Source organism: Anser anser (assembly GCF_964211835.1).
Source record: "Anser anser genome assembly, chromosome: Z".
NCBI lineage: Eukaryota > Metazoa > Chordata > Aves > Anseriformes > Anatidae > Anser > Anser anser.
Window position 1 is genome coordinate 10,335,984 of NC_139723.1, and position 20,076 is coordinate 10,356,059.

A 20,076-nucleotide genomic window follows, 5' to 3' on the forward strand; every position below is an offset into this window, starting at 1 on the left:
GCTAAAGACTGAGGCAAAGGCGGCATTAAGCACCTCAGCCTTTTCCTCATCCTTAGTAACTAGGTTTCCCCTCGCATCCAGTAAAGGATGGAGATTCTCCTTAGTCCTCCGTTTCGTGTTGATATATTTGTAAAAGGATTTTTTGTTGTCTTTAACGGCAGTAGCCAGGTTGAGCTCCAGATGAGCTTTGGCCTTTCTAATTTTGTCCCTGCACAGCCTCGCTACATCCTTGTAGTCCTCCTCAGTGGCCCGCCCTTTTTTCCAAAGATTATAAACCCTCTTTTTTCTGGTAAGCACAAGCCGCAACTCTCTGTTGAGCCAGGCCGGTCTTCTTCCACGCCGGCTCGTCTTTGGACACGTGGGGACGGACCGCTCCTGTGCCATCACGATTTCCTTCTTGAGGAGTGCCCAGCCTTCCTGGACTCCTCTGCCCTTCAGAACGGCCTCCCAAGGGACTCGGCCAACCAGCGTCCTGAGCAGCTCAAAGTCAGCCCTCCGGAAGTCCAATACAGCAGTTTTACTGGTCCCCTTCCTGGCCTCGCCAAGAATAGAGAACTCTACCATTTCGTGGTCACTCTGCCCAAGACAGATCCCGACCACCACATCTACCACCAGTCCTTCTCTGTTTGTGAAGAGAAGGTCTAGCGGGGCACCACCCCTGGTAGGTTCGCTGACTAGCTGCGTCAGGAAGCTATCTCCCACGCTCTCCAGAAACCTCCTAGACTGCTTTCTCTGTGCCGTGTTGTGTTTCCAGGATATGTCCGGGAAGTTGAAGTCCCCCACGAGGACAAGCGCCGACGATTTCACAACTTCTGCCAGCTGCCTGTAGAACTCCTCATCCGTCTCCTCATCCTGGTTCGGCGGTCTATAACAGACCCCGACCAGGAAGCTAGCCTTGCCAGCCTTCCCGCGGATCCTAACCCACAGGGATTCAACCTTATCATTCCCAGCCTGAGTTCCACAACATCGAAAGATTCTCTAATGTAGAGAGCCACGCCACCACCCCTTCTGTGCTGCCTGTCCCTCCTGAAGAGCCGATAGCCAGGCATTGCAGCACTCCAGTCGTGGGAGCGGTCCCACCACGTCTCCGTGATGGCAACCAAGTCGTAGCCTGCCTGCTGCACGATGGCTTCCAGCTCCTCCTGTTTGTTACCCATGCTGCGTGCATTAGTGTAGATGCACTTCAGCTGGGCCATCGCCTTCTTCCCCGGCCTAGCCATTGTTTCCCCCGGCACAGCTCCAACAAGCCTTGTTTGAGCCCCGTCCCCCTTCTTACTTAGTTTAAAGCGCTCTCTATGAGCCCCGCCAGCTCCTGGCCTAGGATCCGTTTTCCCCTTGGAGATAGGGACCCGTCTGGGGCCATCAGGCCAGGTGCCAAGTAAAGCTCCCCATGGTGAAAAAAACAAAAATTTCTGTGCTGGCACCAGCCTCTGAGCCACCTATTAACCACGCGAGCTTTCCGTGTCCTCTCCGTGCCTCTCTCTTCCCCTGTAGGGATAGACGAAAGAACTTATGCGCTCAGTGGAGATATTAGAAAAGTTTCTATGGTCTGTATTATGCTGGTTTCAGAAAAGATGATCAGCTCATAAAGCACATTTCTGGGCTTCAGGGACAAAAACACACCCCTGTGAGGTTCTTTAAGTATAGGTTCAGAAGTTTCTCTTAGTTCATCAGTTGTGGATCACTGGCTTTTTTTTTTTTTTTTTTAAACAAATATATCTCTGTGTCTTCTACCTGGAGTGGCCATGGTAAGGTGACTGAAGAAAATTACCATGAACCAGGCATAGCTCCATGCATCCAACATTGTAACTTGTATCTCCAAATTTTAGCTACGTTCTTAAAGATACATTTCTCTCTTGGGGGATTCATTCATATCTTAACTGTAGTTAATGTAGGCATGTTTTCTAAGACAGAGGGGGAAGAAGGGAATGAGAGAGGGAGGAAAGGAGGAAGGGAGAGAATGTGAGGGTTTCTTTGTCCCACAAGTGTTTAAAAAGCACACAGCAGAGAAATGTCTAAAGGCAAACTGAAAAAAAAAAAAAAAAAAAAAAACAAACAAACAACCAACAACAAAAAAAACAAACAACAAAAAAAACAAGACAAATGCTGCAGTCCATTCATTGCAGTCCAAATCCATTTTGTCTTACATAATATTGCAAGTATGAATAACAACTGGGAAGGATAGGTTCAGAGATAAAGTGTGTTTGCAATAAAAACTACTCATGTTTACCAGAAAATTGTAAATTTAATCTCATTAATGAACTCTGGAAAACCACCATGCAGGGTACCACTTATAGCTACAGAAATCAGTTCAGCAGTGAGAACTTCTGGTTACTCATGGTGCAGCAACACCACAATGTGACAGTAGCCACACTAGGAGTAAATCCAGTGGTGGAAAATGAGGAAACAGTGTGGACAAGTTCCAGAAGCCTGGGAGAGAAAATATCTTAAAAAAAAAAAAACATATCAGAGACATACAAGAAGAAATGCTTCCATGAATTAAATGCCTACATGGATTGGAGATATATTTAAACAGATGCTGATCACAGAATCACAGAATCATCTAGGTTGGAAGAGACCTCCAAGATCACCTAGTCCAACCTCTGACCTAACACTAACAAGTCCTCCACTAAACCATATCACTAAGCTCTACATCTAAACGTCTTTTAAAGACCTCCAGGGATGGTGACTCAACCACTTCCCTGGGCAGCCCATTCCAATGCCTAACAACCCTTTCGGTAAAGAAGTTCTTCCTAACATCCAACCTAAACCTCCCCTGGTGCAACTTGAGCCCATTCCCCCTCGTCCTGTCACCAGGCACGTGGGAGAATAGACCAACCCCCACCTCTCTACAGCCTCCTTTAAGGTACCTATAGAGAGCGATAAGGTCGCCCCCTGAGCCTCCTCTTCTCCAGGCTAAACAACCCCAGCTCCCTCAGCCGCTCCTCATAAGACTTGTTCTCCAGACCCCTCACCAGCTTCGTTGCCCTTCTCCGGACTCGCTCGAGCACCTCAATGTCCTTCTTGTAGCAAGGGGCCCAAAACTGAACACAGTACTCGAGGTGCGGCCTCACCAGAGCTGAGTACAGGGGGACAATCACTTCCCTAGCTCTGCTGGCCACACTGTTTGTTATACAAGCCAGAATGCTGTTGGCCTTCTTGGCCACCTGAACACACTGCAGGCTCATGTTCAGCCGGCTATCAAGCAGTACTCCCAGGTCCTTCTCTGCCAGGCAGCTTTCCAGCCACTCATCTCCCAGCCTGTAGCGCTGCTTGGGGTTGTTGTGCCCCAGGTGCAGGACCCGGCACTTGGCCTTGTTGAACTTCATACAGTTGGCCTCAGCCCATCGGTCCACCCTATCCAGATCCTCCTGCAGAGCCTTCCTACCCTTGAGCAGATCAACACACGCAACTAACTTGGTATCATCTGCAAACTTACTGAGGGTGCACTCTATCCCCTCATCCAGATCATCAATAAAGATATTAAAGAAAACTGGCCCCAGTACTGAGCTCTGGAGGACTCCACTAGTGACCGGCCTCCAACGGGATTTAACTCCATTCACCACAACTCTTTGGGCCTGGCTACCCAGCCAGTTTCTAACCCAACAAAGTGTATGCCAGTCCAAGCCAAAAGCAGCCAGTTTCTTGAGGAGAATGCTGTGGGAAACAGTATCAAAAGCCTTACTGAAGTCAAGGTAGACCACATCCACAGCCTTTCCCTCATCCACCAAGCGCGTCACTTGGTCATAGAGGGAGATCGGGTTCGTCAAGCAGGACCTGCCTTTCATAAACCCATGCTGACTGGGCCTGATCACTTGGTTGCCCTGCAAGTGCTGCATGATGACCCTCAAGATAATCTACTCCGTGAGCTTCCCTGGCACTGAGGTCAAGCTAACAGGCTTATAGTTTCCCGGGTCTACCTTCCGGTGCTTCTTGTAGATGGGCATCACGTTTGCTAGCCACCAGTCGACTGGACCTCCCCTGATAGCCAGGACTGCGGATAAATGATGGAAAGCGGCTTGGCCAGCTCTTCCGCCAGTTCTCTCAGTACCCTCAGGTGGATCCCATCTGGCCCCATCGACTTGTGTACATCTAAGTGCTGTAGCAGGTCACCAACCATTTCCTCATGGGTTGTGAGGGCCACATTCTGCTCTCCATCCCCTTCCACCAGCTCAGGGTACTGGATATCTAGAGAACAACTGGTCTTGCCGCTAAAGACTGAGGCAAAGAAGTCATTAAGCACCTCAGCCTTTTCCTCATCTATTGTAACTAAGCTTCCCCCTGCATCCAGTAAAGGATGGAGATTCTCCTTAGTTCTCCTTTTCGTGCTAATGTATTTATAAACACATTTTCTGTTGTCTTTAACAGCAGTAGCCAGATTGAGCTCCAGATGAGCTTTGGCCTTTCTAATTTTGTCCCTACACATCCTTATAACATCCTTATAATCCTTCTGAGTGGCCCACCCTCTTTTCCAAAGATCATAAACCCTCTAAGCTCTAGCCACAACTCTCTGTGCAGCCAGGCCGGTCGTCTTCCATGTTGGCTCGTCTTTGGGCATGTGCGGACAGACCGCTCCTGAGCCATTAAGACTTCCTTCTTGAGGAGTGCCCAGCCTTCCTGGACTCCTCTGCCCCTCAGAACTGCCTCCCAAGGGACTCTGCCAACCAGTGTCCTGAACAGCTCAAAGTCAGCCCTCCGGAAGTCCAAGACAGCAGGTTTACTGGTCCCCTTCCTGACTTCACCAAGAATAGAGAACTCTACCATTTCTTGGTCACTCTGCCCAAGACAGATCCCGACCACCACATCTACCACCAGTCCATCACTGTTTGTGAACAGAAGGTCCAGTGGGACACCTCCCCTGGTAGGCTCACTAACCATCTGCGTCAGAAAGCCATCTTCCACGCTCTCCAGAAACCTCCTAGACTGCTTCCTCTGAGCTCTATTGCATTTCCAGGACATGTCTGGGAAGTTGAAGTCCCCCACGAGAATGAGCACTGACGATTTCACAACTTCTGCCAGCTGCCTGTAGAACTCCTCATCCGTCTCCTCATCCTGGTTCGGCGGTCTATAACAGACCCCCACCAGGATGCTTGCCTTGTTGGCCTTCCTGCTGATCCTAACCCATAGGGACTCAACCTTATCATTCCCAGTCTCAGTCTCAAGTTCCACAACATCAAAACACTCTCTAATATAGAGAGCCACACCACCACCCCTTCTGTGCTGCCTGTCCCTTCTGAAGAGCCTACAGCCAGTCATTGCAGCACTGCAGTCATGGGAGTGGTCCCACCACATTTCAGTGATGGCGACCAAGTCATAGCTGGCCTGCTGCACGATGGCTTCCAGGACCTCCTGTTTGTTGCCCATGCTGCGTGCATTAGTGTAGATGCACTTCAGTTGGACCATTGCCTGCTCCCCCAACCCGGACATTGTTCCCCCTGGCACACCTCTAACGAGCCTTATTTCATCCCTGTCCCCCTTCCTACCTAGTTTAAAGCCCCCTCAATGAGCCCTGCCAGCTCCTGCGCTGGTGTCTGTTTTCCCCTTAGAGACAGGTGGGACCCATCTGTAGTTAGCAGTCCGGGTGCCGAGTAAAGCGCCCTGTGGTCAGAAAACCCAAAATGTCTGTGTTGGCACCAGCCTCTGAGCCACCTGTTTATCAGGTGAGCTTTCCGGGTCCTCTCTGTACCCCTCCCTGCCATTGTAGGGATGGAGGTAAGCACGACCTGTACTCCCGCTCCATCTACTAATCGTCCCAGTCCCCTAAAGTCCCGTTTGATAGCCTTCAGGCTTCTCTCTTCAATATCATCTCTGCCAGCCTGGACTATCAAAAGAGGACAGTAGTCAGAGGGGTGAACCAGGTTGGGAAGCTTTCTGGCAATGTCCCTGACCCAGGCCCCAGGGAGGCAGCAGACTTCCCTACGGGTAGGGTCAGGTCAACAAATAGGGCCCTCTGTTCCCCTGAGAAGGGAGTCGCCTACAACAATCACCCTTCTGTCTTTCTTAGTGGAGGCAGTCCTGAGGCGTGGAGTCGACTTCCTCGCCCTAGGCATCCTCCTGCGTAGACTGTTCACCTCATTCTCACCCACCGGTCTCTCAAGCTCCAGGGCCTCAAACCTTTTGTAAGGTCACCTGGGAAGGCAGGGACAAAAGGGAGGGGGGTTGCCTGCGACGTCGAGCAGGGACCTGTTTCCATTCCTCCTCATCTCCGAGGTCCCCTACCTCTGCTCGGCAGGGCAGGGGGTCTACCAACGTCTGGGGTGTCTCACGCCGGTGCCTTTCCTTCAGGCCTGGCAGGGAGTTGCTATCTCCCACTCACACTCCTAGTATTGTTCTTCAGAGACATGACCCATGCACCATGAGAAGAGCTTTGAGCGTGTTGCCTGTGCCATCCACCTCCAGCACGCAGTCAGTAAAGAAGTTCATGGTGAACACTTTTCTTTGCAAGGTAAGAATGCCAATACCCCTGAAGAAGCATTCCACATCCTTTTTGTCCAGCAGGGCACCAGCAAAGAGAAGCAGGGTCTTCTGGATGCACTGCTCTACTCTTTGTCATCGGAAGTGGATGTCTGAGGCAATCAGCTCAAAGTCCAGCAAAGCAAGTAGTGTCTCAGCTAGAAAACAACCTTTTGTTTTTTTTGCTCATTCAACGTGGAAAAGCAGACCACTTCTATTGAAGGTCTTAAGTGATGACAGGGAGTGTAGAGAAAGCACCAAAGGAATCCCCCAAGAGAATCCAAGAATCTCCCCAAAGCAGGAGAATGGGTCTGTGGGCCCACTAATTGCAAAATGGATGTCAAGGAAGGTGTACCACAGACAGAAACCTGCTTGTCATTCCCGGCCATTGCTGCAAAGCAGCAAGTCCCTGGCGGCAGATGGTCCTCGTCAGCACTGGGAGAAGCCCTCTGCCACAGGGCCCAAGGTCCCCCTGCACGAGCTGCCCTCCACCGGGAGAGGTGGGAGGGACCATGGGAGCAATACTGGGAGTTGCAGGGCTTTTCCTCTCCTCTTTTGTGTAAAAAAAGGCCATGCAGGGAGCAGCACGGTCAGTCCAGCTGGCAGCAGGCACCAGCGCTCTTTATTTGGCAGTTCATCCTTTGGAAGGCGCCCTTCACACCCCTTGCTGACAGCTCTCACACTGCAAAGGGGGCAGCGCCATGAGCAGAGGTGGGAGCTTCTGCTCGAGTGTCCCTGGTACTGGTGCTGGCGCCTGCCTCAGCTTTCGATGTTGGAGTTGATGGCTACGGCCTCTGCAGCTGGAAGCTGCAGGGCCGCTTGTGGTTTCCTGGCGTGGACGGCACGCCCTGGGCCTTCTCACGGTGGTCCAAGAGCCTTGTCTTCTCCCCTTTCCTGCAGGATCCAAAAGAAAGGCCATCAACTTGGGTGGGGAAGAAAGGACAGTAATGTCCCAAGGCCTCACTCAGGCTTCTAGCTGTGGGATGTGTTGCTACGTCCCATGCAGACGCCCACCATCAGACATGGCCCCCTTGGCCCTTTGCACCCACAGCCTTCCCCTCGGGACCTGTGTCATGGCTCGGTTGTGGGGTGCAGAGAGGCCCCCGGGCACGGCATCGCACCCAGCTCCTTCCCGTGTTACAAGGAAGCGGAGGACTCCGAGAGCTGGGAACCCCAGCACACTGCTCCAGGGCTCATGGCCTCCAGGGCTCTTCCCAGGCTCAGCGGGGCTGGCACACACTTACTCTGTCTGTGCTCTCCTGGGGAGCTGCGGCTCTTCCTGCCCCCTCTCTGCTGCCTTCCGGCTCGTAGGGCTTTGGCCTTTCACATTCTGATTCAGCCTCTCCTTCAGCTTCTCATCATACTCCTTTCTTAAGAGGAAGGATGGACGTCGGTCACAGTCCATAGTGTGGTGGAAGTTCTTCTGCAAAACGAGAAGAGAGTCTCCTAAAGAACTGCTGCAAGGAGCTGAGGCTGTCCCTCCCAGTGCACGCCTGTACTGAGCAGCAGGGGGCAATCCTCTCCAATGGGGTCTGCTACCAACAGCCAGCTCTTTCAAGGCTGCAGCCCTTGCTCCCTGAGCCCAGGGCAGGGCTCGCCTTTTCTGCCTGGGGGGGGGGTGCTTCTGCCGAGTTAGGTGCCTCGTACAAGCTCACTTTAGTCTTCAGGGCGCAGGTACTGAGGGCACTGATCCCTCACAGGGAGGTACAGTCCCTCGGCAGACCCATGCCCATGCCCAGCTCGCTGCTCGCTTGGCCCTTTGCTCCTTGCAACAGCTCCTCCCGCACAGCAACGCGCAGGGGAGCGGACAAATAGCAGGCCCCTGCCTGGCCAGGTGGTGACCACAGCGCTGCTGTGCCGGAGACCTGCGCTGCTCCCCTCCCTCCCAAGGAGTGGGGAAATGCCTGCTTGGGGCTTTTTTTTTCCTGGGGGCTCTGAATGCATGCCATATCTGTCTTTGCTCAAAGATCAGCTTCCGCATGCTGGAATCGTATTTATCCCATGATTCCGCTTTAATTCTTTTGAGCCTGTGGGCCATTAGTATTTGTTCCCGTCTTTCCTCTCTCAGAGCACGCATATAGTACGCTCCCTGCAGGTAAGGGAAACACAACCGTGTGTAGCGTTTGTCTCTGGGGCTGGGCACAGGCAGGAGCACAGGGACGGTGGGCAGTTACAGCTGCTGCTTCTGCCCTGCCCTGGAGTCCCCAGGGGGAAACGGGGCTGGCAAATGTCTATGGTGTACCGTGGTTGCAGTTTTCTGAGCAGAAAAACCCAGGCGCTCAGGGGGCTTAGGCTGTAGACGAGCTAGAGGTGTTGGCTTCTTCAATTCCTTCTCAGACCTCTTGTGAATTGGTGGCTCGAATCTAAAAAGACACAGCAGGCTTAGCTTAGGAGAGTACTCTTGGAGGCCGTTTCTAAGAGCTGGGCTCGCAGCTCACACCTTAGCTCCAGCAGCACAAGGTGCTTGTGCAGGAGGAAGACCACGTCTCCACCAGGACAACAGCTGTCCCTTTGATGTTTCCAGTGCTTTTTGGCATGAGCACATGCACTACGGCTGAGGGGAACATCTCACTGGCACAAAACCATCTCACTTCCCCCACTTGTGTGGGGAAGAAGGGACAGAAGTGTCCCAGGGCCTCACTCAGGCCCCTAGCTGTGGGATGTGTTGCAATGTCCCACACAGACGCCCACCATCAGACACGGCCCCCTTGGCCCTTTGCACCCACAGCCTTCCCCTCGGGACCTGTGTCATGCCTTGGTCTTGGGGTGCGGAGAGGCCCCTGGGGGTGGCATCGCACCCAGCTCCTTGCCTTGTCACGAGGAAGGGGAGGACTCCGAGCCCAGGGAACCCCAGAACACTCTCACGGTCTCAGGGCCTCCAGGGCTGTTCCCAGGCTCAGCGGGGCTGGTGCACACTCACTCTCTCTGTGCTCACCTGGGGAGCTGTGGCTCTTCCTTCCACCCATCTGATGCTTTCTGATTTGCAGGGCTTTGGCCTTTGTCATTCTCTTTCATCCTCTCCTTCAGCTTCTTGTCGTACTCCTTTCTCAACAGGCAGGAAGGACGTCGGCCACATTCCAGCTGGTGGTAGACGGGGTTCTGCAAAACCAGAAGAGAGTCTCCTAAAGAACTGCTGCACAGAGCTGAGGCTACCCTTTCCAGGGCACTCCTGCAGTAAATGGCGCTGAGCAGCAGCGGGCTACCCTCTCCAATGGGGTCTCTTTCCAACAACCAGCGCTTTCAAGGCTGCAGCCCTTGCTCCCTGAGCCCAGGGCAGGGCCCGCCTTTTCTGCCTGGGGGGGTGCTTCTGCCGAGTTAGGTGCCTCGTACAAGCTCACTTTAGTCTTCAGGGCGCAGGTACTGAGGGCACTGATCCCTCGCAGGGAGGTACAGTCCCTCGGCAGACCCGTGCCCATGCCCAGCTCGCTGCTGGCTTGGCTCTTTGCTCCTTGCAACAGCTCCTCCCGCACAGCAACGCGCAGGGGAGTGGACAAATAGCAGGCCCCTGCCTGGCCAGGTGGTGACCACAGCGCTGCTGTGCCGGAGACCTGCGCTGCTCCCCTCCCTCCCAAGGAGTGGGGAAATGCCTGCTGGGGGCATTTCTTTCCTGGGGGCTCTGAATGCATGACATACCTTTTCTCGCTCCCTGCTCCTACTCCGTAGGATTGCATCGTATTCCCCCCAGATTTCATCTTCAACCTGTTTGCGCTCGGGGGCCATCAGTATTCTGTGCCGTCTTTCTTCCATCTGAGCACGCACAGAGCGCGCCCTCTGCAGGCAAGGGAAACACAACCGAGTGCAGGGTTAGTCTCCTGGGGCTGGGCACAGGCAGGAGCACAGGGACGGTGGGCAGCAACAGCTGCTGCTTCTGCCCTGCTCTGGAGTCTCCAAGGGCAAACGGGGCTGGCAAATGGCTATAGCGTACCGTTGTTGGAGGGTCCTGAGGTTTATCCGGGCGCTCAGGGGGTGTAGGCTGTGGATGAGCTGGAGGTGTTGGCTTCTTCAGCTCCTTCTCAGACCTCTTGTGAATTGGTGGCTCGAATCTAAAAAGACACAGCAGGCTGAGCTTCTGGGAGTACTCTTGGAGGCCGTTTCTAAGAGCTGGGCTCGCAGCTCACACCTTAGCTCCAGCAGCACAAGGTGCTTGTGCAGGAGGAAGACCACGTCTCCACCAGGACAACAGCTGTCCCTTTGATATTTCCAGTGCCTTTTGGCATGAGCACATGCACTGCATCCAAGGGAAACATCTCATTGGCACAAAACCATCTCACTTCCCCCACTTGTGTGGGGAAGAAGGGACAGAAGTGTCCCAAGGCCTCACTCAGGCCCTTAGCTGTGGGATCTGTTGCTTCATCCCACACGGACGGACACCGTCAGACATGGCCCCCTTGGCCCTTTGCACCCACAGCCTTCCCCTGGGACCTGTGTCATGGCTCGGCCTGGGGGTGCAGAGAGGCCCCTGGGGGTGGCATCACACCCACCTCCATCCGGTGTCACGAGGAAGGGGAGGACTCCGAGCGCTGGGATCCCCAGAACACTGCTCCAGGGCTCATGGCCTCCAGGGGGATTCCCAGGCCGCAGTTGTACCTGTGCACACTTACTCTCTCTGTGCTCTCCTCGGGGGCTGTGGCCCTTCCTGCCATCCCTCTTGTGCCTTCTGACTCACAGGGCTTAGGCCTTCCTCATTCTCTCTCATCCTCTCCTTTACCTTCTCATCGTACTCCATTCTGACAAAGAAGGAAGGACGTCGGTCACACTCCAGCGGGTGGCGGAAGTTTTTCTGCAAAACCAGAAGAGAGTCTCCTAAAGAACTGCTGCAAGGAGCTGAGGCTGCCCCTCCCAGTGCACTCCTGCAGTAAATGGCGCTGAGCAGCAGCCAGCTACCTTCTCCAGTGGGGTCTCCTATGAACAGCCAGCGCTTTCAAGGCTGCAGCCCTTGCTCCCGGAGCCCAGGGCAGGGACTGCCTTTTCTGCATGGATGTGTGCTTCTGCTGAGTTAGGTGCCTCGCACAGGCTCAGTTTAGCCTTCAGAGCGCAGGTACTGCGGGCTCTGATCCCTTGCAGAGAGGTACAGTCTCCCGGCAGACCCGTGCCCATGCCCAGCTCACTGCTGGCTTGGCCCTTTGCTCCTTTCAGCGTGCAGGGGTGTGGGCAGACAGCAGGCCCCTTGAGTGGCCAGGTGGTGACTGTAACGCTGCCATGCCGGAGACCTGCACTGCTCCCCTCCCTCCCAAGGAGTGGGGAAATGCCTGCTTGGGGCTTTTTTTTCCTGGGGGCTCTGAATGCATGCCATACCTGCCTGTGCTCCATCATCAGCCTCCGCAACGTTGAATCATATTGGCTCCACGTTGCAGCCTCAAGCTTTTTGAGCTTATGGTCCATCAGTATACGGTGCCGTCTTTCTTCTATTTTAGTACGTACAGAGCGTACTCCCTGCTGACAAGGGAAACACAACCATATGCAGGGTTAGTCTCCTGGGGCTGGGCACAGGCAGGAGCACAGAGACGGTGGGCAGCAACAGCTGCTGCTTCTGCCCTGCTCTGGAGTCTCCAAGGGCAAACAGTGCTGGCAAATAACTATGGCGTACCGGTCTTGAAGAGTCCTGAGCAAAAGCCCTGTGCTCAGGGGGCTTAGGCTGTGGATGAGCTGGAGGTTTTGGCTTCTTCAGCTCCTCGTCAGACCTCTCACGAGGTGGTGGCAATAATCTAGAAAGACACAGCAGGCTTAGCTTCTGGGAGTACACTTGGAGGCCGTTTCTAAGAGCTGGGCTTGCAGCTCACACCTTGGCTCCAGCAGCACAAGGTGCTTGTGCAGGAGGAAGACCACGTCTCCACCAGGACAACAGCTGTCCCTTTGATGTTTCCAGTGCTTTTTGGCATGAGCACATGCACTACGGCTGAGGGGAACATCTCACTGGCACAAAACCATCTCACTTCCCCCACTTGTGTGGGGAAGAAGGGACAGAAGTGTCCCAAGGCCTCACTCAGGCCCCTAGCTGTGGGATGTGTTGCAACGTCCCACACAGACGCCCACCATCAGACACTACCCCCTTGGCCCTTTGCACCCACAGCCTTCCCCTCTGGACCTGTGTCAAGTCCCGGCCTGGGGGTGCGGAGAGGCCCCTGGGGGTGGCATCGCACCCTGCTCCTTTCCATGTCACGAGGAAGGGGAGGACGACAAGCCCTGGGAACCCCAGAACACCGCTCAGGGTCTCAGGGCCTCCAGGGCTCTTCCCAGGCCTCGGTTGGACCTGTGCACACTTACTCTGTCTGTGCTGTCCTCGGGGGCTGTGGCTCTTCGTGCCATCCCTGTGGTGCCTTCTGGCTCGTATGTCTTTGGCCTTTATCATTCTGCTTCATCCTCTCTTTGAGCATCTGATCGTACTCCTTTCTCACGATGTGGGAAGGACGTCGCAAGCACTTGAGCAATTGGCAGAAGGGTCTCTGCAAAACCAGAAGAGAGTCTCCTAAAGAACTGCTGCAAGGAGCTGAGGCTGCCCCTCCCAGTGCACTCCTGCAGCAAATGGCGCTGAGCAGCAGTGGGCTACCCTCTCCAATGGGGTCTGCTACCAACAGCCAGCGCTTTGAAGGCTACAGCCCTTGCTCCCTGAGCCCAGGGCACGGCCTGCCGTTTCTGCCTGGGGGTGTGCTTCTGCTGAGTTAGGTGCCTCGCACAGGCTCACTTTAGTCTTCAGAGCGCAGGTACTGCGGGCTCTGATCCCTTGCAGAAAGGTACTGTCTCCCGGCAGACCTGTGCCCATGCCCAGCTCACTGCTGGCTTGGCCCTTTGCTCCTTTTAGCATGCAGGGGTGTGGGCAGACAGCAGGCCCCTTGAGTGGCCAGGTGGTGACTGTAACGCTGCCATGCCGGAGACCTGCACTGCTCCCCTCCCTCCCAAGGAGGAGGGCAAATGCCTGCTGGGGGCATTTTTTCCTGGGGGCTCTGAAAACACGCCATGCTCCATGCTCCTACTCCATATGCATACATAGTATTGGTCCCACATTTCAGCTTCAATCTTTTTGAGCCTGTGGCCCATCAGTATGCGTTCCTGTCTTTCTTCTATCTGAGTGCACACAGAGCACACTCCCTGCAGGCAAGGGAAACACAACCGCGTACAGCATTAGTCTCCTGGGGCTGGGTACATGCAGGAGCACAGGGATGGTGGGCAGCATCAGCTGCTGCTTCTGCCTTGCTCTGGAGACCCCAAAGTGGAACGGGGCTGGCAAATACCTATGGCGTACCATTGTCGGAGGGTCCAGAGGAAAAGCCGTGGATGGCCGTGGATGAGCTGGAGGTTTTGGCTTCTTCAGCTCTTCCCCAGACCTCCCTTGAATTGGTGGCAGGAATCTAAAAAGACACAGCAGGCTTAGCTTATGGGAGTACTTTTGGAGGCAGTTTCTAAGAGCTGGGCTCGCAGCTCACACCTTAGCTCCAGCAGCAGGAAGTGCTTATGCAGGAGGAAGACCATGTCTCCACCAGGACAACAGCTGTCCCTTTGATGTTTCCAGTGCTTTTTGGCATGAGCACATGCACTGCAGCCTATGGAAACTTCTTACTGGCACAAAAGGCTCTTGCCTTTATGTCCCCCAACTCCACCACAACACTTCTCCAGCAGGCTCACCTGGCTTGGTCACCCTGCTTGTTTTTATCCTCCTTGGTTTTCTTCTCTGCCATCTTGGCTAGAGAAACCCTCCTCCGAGCCAGCACCACCGGGTCCAGCACACTCACTGCAAGAGAACACCACAATGTCACCTCTGTGTCTGTGCAGGGCAGCGGCAGCAGCAGAGCTGCTCAGCCGTGCCCACCCACACTCATTGCCGACCCTGGGAGCCACCATTCCTGGGGCATTTTGTCCCACACAGCTGCCTTCTCTCCCATGCCCCACACATCAACATTGGCTCTCCTGCGCTGCGAGGACGAGAGGAGAACATGCAACCCCCTGCCAGAAGCCCACTGGGACATTACCTCTTCGGCCACCCATGCCCCAAGGCTGCGGATCTCTTTTGGGCTTGATGGAAATCGGATTGCAGTGCGGGTCCTGAAGTATAAGCCTGGAAACAGATAGACACCACTTGTCAAAAGAGGCACTGTGTTCCCTTGGTGTCCCCCACTAAGAAGCTGCTGGCAGGGTTCTTTGGGAGCTACTGCCGAGCCTTTGGAGGACACAATGGCCTGTGCGAGCTGAGGGGCCCCACAGCCTCCAGAAGCTTCTTCCCGCGCTTCCCTCGACTTCCTGCCAGACCCAACACAAGTCCTCCTCGCTGTCCCCTCACACCCTCCCACCACTCTCAGGGACCCTCAACTGCAGACTGGCCGCTTCATCTGCACTGCCCAGAAGGACTGAGCAGGGGGTCAGCCTGGAAGCCCTCCCAGCAACGAGCTGGTCCTGCCTCACTTTGGCAGGAGAGAAGCACCATGAAGGGGCTGCACCCAAAGCACGAGCTGGGCACCAGCTCCCCTGGCCAGCCAGATGTTGCAGAAGAGATGGCACTCACGTTGGTAGTGTGATGAAACTATTTCCACTGATACGAGTATATTTATTTTTGCCGTCAGATGCAATCATATCCGTCATCTTGGAGTCCTGCAATGGGACAGACACACGTCAGCAGAAGCCCAGGATATGGGCTCCTTGCTCCCAAAGGTAGCAAACGTTCCCACTGCTCAGGGACATGGCTGCCTCTCCAAAATCCTCGCCCCACTTTCTCCTTTGGTGTCATTAGCCCCTCACACAAACAGGCCCAGATGCTACCGAGAGTTTGTATAGCTCCTCGAGCCTGTCTCACCCAATGGCGAGGCAGGCAAGGAGAAAGCAGTTTGAGAGAGCTTTGACAGCATTGCCAGAGCTGCCAGCAGCCCCGGAGACATGAACCACTCACCGTGAGAAGAGCTTCATGCATGTTGTCTGTGTCATCCACCTCCAGCAGGAACTCAGTGTAGAAGTTCATGGTGACCACTTTTCTTCGCACAGTAAGAATCCCGATACCCTTGAAGAAGAATTCTACATCCTTTTTGTCCAGGAGGGCACCAGCGAAGAGAAGCAGGGTCTCATGGATGCACTGCTCTACTATTTGTGGTCGGAAGTGGATGTCTGAGGCAATCTGCTCAAAGTCCAGCAGAGCAAATGGTGTCTCGACTAGAAAACAACCATGAAGCAACAACGTCAGTCCCCACGCATTTCAGCAAATTCACACACTAAGTGTGGGCAGCGCCCAGCCCTCGTGCAATGCTGTGCCACGGGGAAGGCCCTTGCCAGCTTTGGCCACATCTCCAGAGCAGAGCAGATGGGGAACAGAAGGCCAAGGGAAGCTTTGCCACCTGCTACGAGCATCCAGCTAGAGGGTGGGACGAGCCGCAAAGAGGGGGCTGACTCCCAGGGGAGGGGCAGGTTCTGGGATGCTGTATGTGCACCCACACTCGGCCTGTCCATGTTGCAAGACACTTTGCTCTGCCATGGCACAGGGACGACTGCATGGAGCAAAAGGCAAGGGCTGCACAGGGAAAGCAAAGCAAAAAGCTTCTTACTAGAAATTTCGTTCTCGGCACACTCGAGCTTGTAAAATGTCTTCATAAACCTGCAGGGCTTGAACACGGGTTTCTGAACAACCATAGCCTTGCCATCGGCACTAGTGGTGTCTGCTGGCACAACGGCAAAGGTTCCGATTCCAATATTCACCACCTGAAAACGCAAGCAAGAAGAGGGATCAATGGCAGTGCTGGGCAGAGCTGCAAGGGTGCTGCGTGACTTGCGGGCCCTGAAGATGGTGCTGCGTGGCCCAGGTCCAAAGGGGCAAGATGGGCCAGGGGCAGGATGTAAGGCTCACCTGCTTCCGCAACAGCTGCCTTCTGATGTATTTGGATGTACTATCCCACACTTGGCAGATTTCTGGAAAGCAAAAGACAGATCCCAAGATGCGGTGAGTTGGCAATGCCCATGAAGTCTGAACCCCCATAGCCACAGAGGTGACAGTGGTGTGTGATCAAGCTCTGCCTTGCCCTCAGCCAGCACTCGCACTGCTGGGGCAAGCTGCTGCACAGCTCCTGGACCTTGCCCAGCTTGCAAGCCCGCACTGTGCCCAGGACAGGCCTGGGGAGGAAGGGGAGGCATCAGATGCACCTTGGGAAGCACATTTGATGCACTCAGGGCTCTCCTTGCAGATGCCAGGACCCTTCAGAAGACCTTCCCCCGACAGTGGCAGCCCCAAGCTTTCCACAGCTCATGTCCATCTTTGCGACAACAGTGCTCCCACAAGGGCCCCCCAGGGCCTTACCTTTGCTGGTGAGCTCCTTAATTAATGAAAGTTCCTCAGGCTTCAAGGGGCTGAAGAGCAGGTAGTGCTTCATCTTTGCCCCTGCCTTACAGCAGCTGGGAAAGAGGTGCTCTTCCTGCTACAAAACTCCCTTGGCTCCTCCTCCTTCTCCTCCTCAACACTTCCCAACCAGCGTTCTCTCCCACAGGCTCCCCTCGCCTTCTGCTGCTGGCAGAGCAGCTCCTGTGGAGCAGAGCAGCGCTGGCGAGAGCAACTCCAACACCTCCCAGGCCTTGCTGGGAAGTGTGGCCGGGCACGGCGGGGACGGGGTTTTATAGCTGAGCCCCATGATGTCACCCACCGTGTCACAAAGGGGCCGACACCTCATAGGCCACGCACATCTCGCCTCAGCATGGGCGGGGGACCAGAGTGAGGCCCCTGAGGCGGCGGTGCTGACGCCTCTGCCTCCATCTCTCACCTCAGCCGCCCTCCGCTTGGCAGAGAGAAACTTTGGGAAGCAGGCAAGGGAAGTGCAGCAAGGCCGAAGGAGCTTCGTGCACTCAGAACACGGCTGCAGAGCGCAAGGTAACTCTGTCAGAGGCCACAAGGAGAAGCCACCACTTTGCTTCGCGAGACAACACCGAGCCCCTCGTATACCCCAGTCGCACTGTGATGAACTTCATTCAGCACACGACGATCTACAAAGGAAGACCTCAACAGCACGTGGCACGGGAGAGGCTGCAAGGCCTTCCAACGGGAAGCACCTGGAACATGCATCCTCCCCCACACGCTCACAGTCCTAGAAGGCTTCACTAGGCAGGGCTCTCAACTTCCCAGCGCTCTGCTCAGCAAGCCCTACATCCCTCTACCCCATGAGCACAGCTGCAGAAGCAGTGAGTATGCTAAAGCCAGCCTCCTCAAGAAAGTCTTGTAGGCAGAAGGAAAGAGGAGACGGGTACCCCAGCAAAGAGCAAAGGTTCCATCAGCTCAATCCCCAACACAGGACCAGCAAGGACAATCGGAAGGGCTGGAGCTCCCTCCAAAAAAAGTAACAATGAGCCATCATCGAAAAGAGCATGGTGCGGTGGATGGCAGGTACCAGCAGACGAGGCATGGTCACTAGCTCTGAGTGTGGCTTTTTTTTTTTTTTGTCTTCTTTTTCCCTTTCTTCTTATCATTTTTTTTATTTTTTTTTTTTTCCTGAGAGAAACACTTGCCTGTCTCTGCCTGTGTGCAGGTTTCTTCCTTGGGAGACAGCGACCAAAGGTGGCAAGATTTGTTCATCTTCTTAATCTGCTGATCCTATCAGCAAGGGTTAGAGGGAAAATGGTGTGGGAGGAGAGTCGGGACCTCACTATGACTGTTCCGAGGGAAGATGTAGGGTATATAATAAATAACACACCTGTGCTGTTTTACTTTCTCTTCCCGTTGAAGTCTTATCTTTATGTCTCAAGGGATGAACAACCTTTTCCTTCTTTTTTCTTCCCGTATGCTGTGTTTATTCTAGTTTGCCTTGTCCTTCACAACAGCGGTCCCATCTTCTCTGAATTTCCCCCGATGTTGCACTTGTGTTTAGGCTGTTAGTTGTAAGGAGGACACATTTGGGACTGCACTTCCTTCTGTGAGGCTGGGTTAAGCTCTGAATTACACACTTGCTGAATATTAATAGCAGTGTGGTAGCAGCAGAGCATTTGTGCAGCTCAGTACTCAAATCTCCTTCTGCAGGGTTGCACTTCAGCCATTAGTCCCCCTGTCTATATCCAATGCCCTCTTCTTGTCTTCCAAGCCAGTCCTTTCACCACATAATTTTAAGAGGCCTATCAAGCGTGACTTCCTCCTGGTGAATCCGAGGAAACTGGGGGTGCACAGGGAGCTGGGAGGGGACACAGCCAGGACAGCTGACCCCAACTGGCCAAAGGGATGTCCCATAGCATGTGGTGCCATGTGGGACAATAACACTGGGGGGGTTGGCGGGAGAGGCCACTGTTGCTGAGCAACAAGGTGGGCATCAGTTGGCTTGTGGTGACCAGTTGCATTGTGCATCACCTGCTTCGTTTATTCTTGTTACTGCTTTTTTTTTTTTGCTTTTTTTTTTCCTTTCTTTATTCCTTTTTAAACTGTCCTGATCTCAACCCTTTTTCATCACATTTTCTCCTCACTTTCCTTTGAGTAGGGGGAGGGCGAGAGACCGGTGTGGTAAAGTTTAGCTAGCCATCACTGTGAAAGCACCTCACGGCTAACGGTGTTTTCTTTAGCTAATCAGAATTTTCCCTGCTACTGCTTGTTTTTGCTGCCTCCCATCTCTTTGCTAAACATTTCTAGAAAGACTCTGTCTCCATCTTGTTCATGACTATCGACAAGGAGCTGAATATACCTATAAGATTCCCCCTTACATTTCTCTTTTTCTAAACTAAACAAACCCAGATTTTTCATTCTGTCATATGTGACACCCCTGTAACCATCCTCGGAGACCTTAATTTTGCTCATCCCAAATTCTCAATATCTGGGTGATTCCAAACCTGGAGCAGGCATAGTCCTAAAACTGTTGAATAGGGGGGAATCAGTTTTTCCTACTGCCTATATACAATTTCCATAGATGTGTATGCACACACTGCATACATACAAATGCATATAGTATGTGTGTGTATATATATATAGGTATATAGGTATAGTTTGTCTGCAACGGAGTCACAGTACAGAATTTGTAGCTAAGAAAAAGCGCGTCAAGAACTGGGGCTGATTTTAGAAGGGTGTATGTGTGCCTTAATGAACAGGAGTAGTATCCGATCATGTTAACTAAAAGAAGTAGGCAGAGGCAGTGAGATTTATTCCGATGGGATTGATAGCAAGTACAGGTATTTTAAAGACCTCTAGTTTAGGCAAGCAAAAGGAATCATAGAATGGCTTGGGTGGAAGGGCCCTCAAAGGTCACCTAGTTCCAGCCCCCTGCCACAGGCAGCGACGCCCCCCACCAGATCAGGTTGCTCAGGGCCTCATCTCAGTAGTTGAGGTCAGTTGCGTCGCAGCAGAGCAGCCGCAGCCGCAGCCGCAGCCGCAGGCCCAGCCGCAGGCCCAGCGCCCGACCAGGAGTTACAGGGGGATCTCGGGCCCCTGCTTCGCCAGGGGTGGCCCGGGTGGCCCGGGCGGCCCGCCACAGCAGCGCAACCAGGCCGCAGCCGCCAGCTCTCAGGAGAGAGGCTGAGGGGAGCGGGCGTCGCCAGGGCAGCGGTGACCGCGGTGACTGCGCGCACGGCCTCTGCCTCGAAACAGCCTCCGGGAGGGCGGGGACGCGTCGCTGCCCACTGCGAGCAGGGAGGGGCCAGCAGCGCGTGAGTACCGCCCACACCGACGGTCACTGGCTGAGAGGAGCGGCCCCG

The 20,076-nt window shown here is 54.1% G+C and overlaps 1 protein-coding gene and 1 long non-coding RNA gene across 2 annotated transcripts; both read right to left on the reverse strand.

Annotated features, from left to right (window-relative positions):
* Positions 1-12,583: 12,583 nt before the first annotated feature.
* LOC310890223 (uncharacterized protein) lies at positions 12,584-15,455 on the reverse strand. Its single transcript, XM_083818982.1, has 5 exons — positions 15,329-15,455; positions 14,948-15,033; positions 14,418-14,503; positions 13,694-14,179; positions 12,584-12,896 (listed from the first exon to the last, which is right to left on the reverse strand). The coding sequence occupies exons 1-4, from the start codon at positions 15,395-15,397 to the stop codon at positions 14,070-14,072; spliced, it is 351 nt and encodes a 116-aa protein (XP_083675108.1). The 5' UTR covers positions 15,398-15,455; the 3' UTR covers positions 12,584-12,896; positions 13,694-14,069.
* A 342-nt stretch (positions 15,456-15,797) lies between these two features.
* On the reverse strand, positions 15,798-19,242 carry LOC310888976. Its single transcript, XR_014576295.1, has 3 exons — positions 16,721-19,242; positions 16,274-16,335; positions 15,798-16,128 (listed from the first exon to the last, which is right to left on the reverse strand). It is a non-coding gene; the product is annotated as an uncharacterized lncRNA (long non-coding RNA).
* Positions 19,243-20,076: the final 834 nt, after the last annotated feature.

Bases quoted from the DNA above. Each gene is read 5' to 3' on its own strand.
- LOC310890223 (XM_083818982.1), bottom strand. From the start codon at position 15,397: ATGAACTTCTACACTGAGTTCCTGCTGGAGGTGGATGACACAGACAAC. The intron at 15,034-15,328 runs GTGAGTGGTTCA...GTCCCATTGCAG, and splicing joins TGCATGAAGCTCTTCTCACG to GACTCCAAGATGACGGATAT. The intron at 14,504-14,947 runs GTGAGTGCCATC...ATCTGTTTCCAG, and splicing joins AGTTTCATCACACTACCAAC to GCTTATACTTCAGGACCCGC.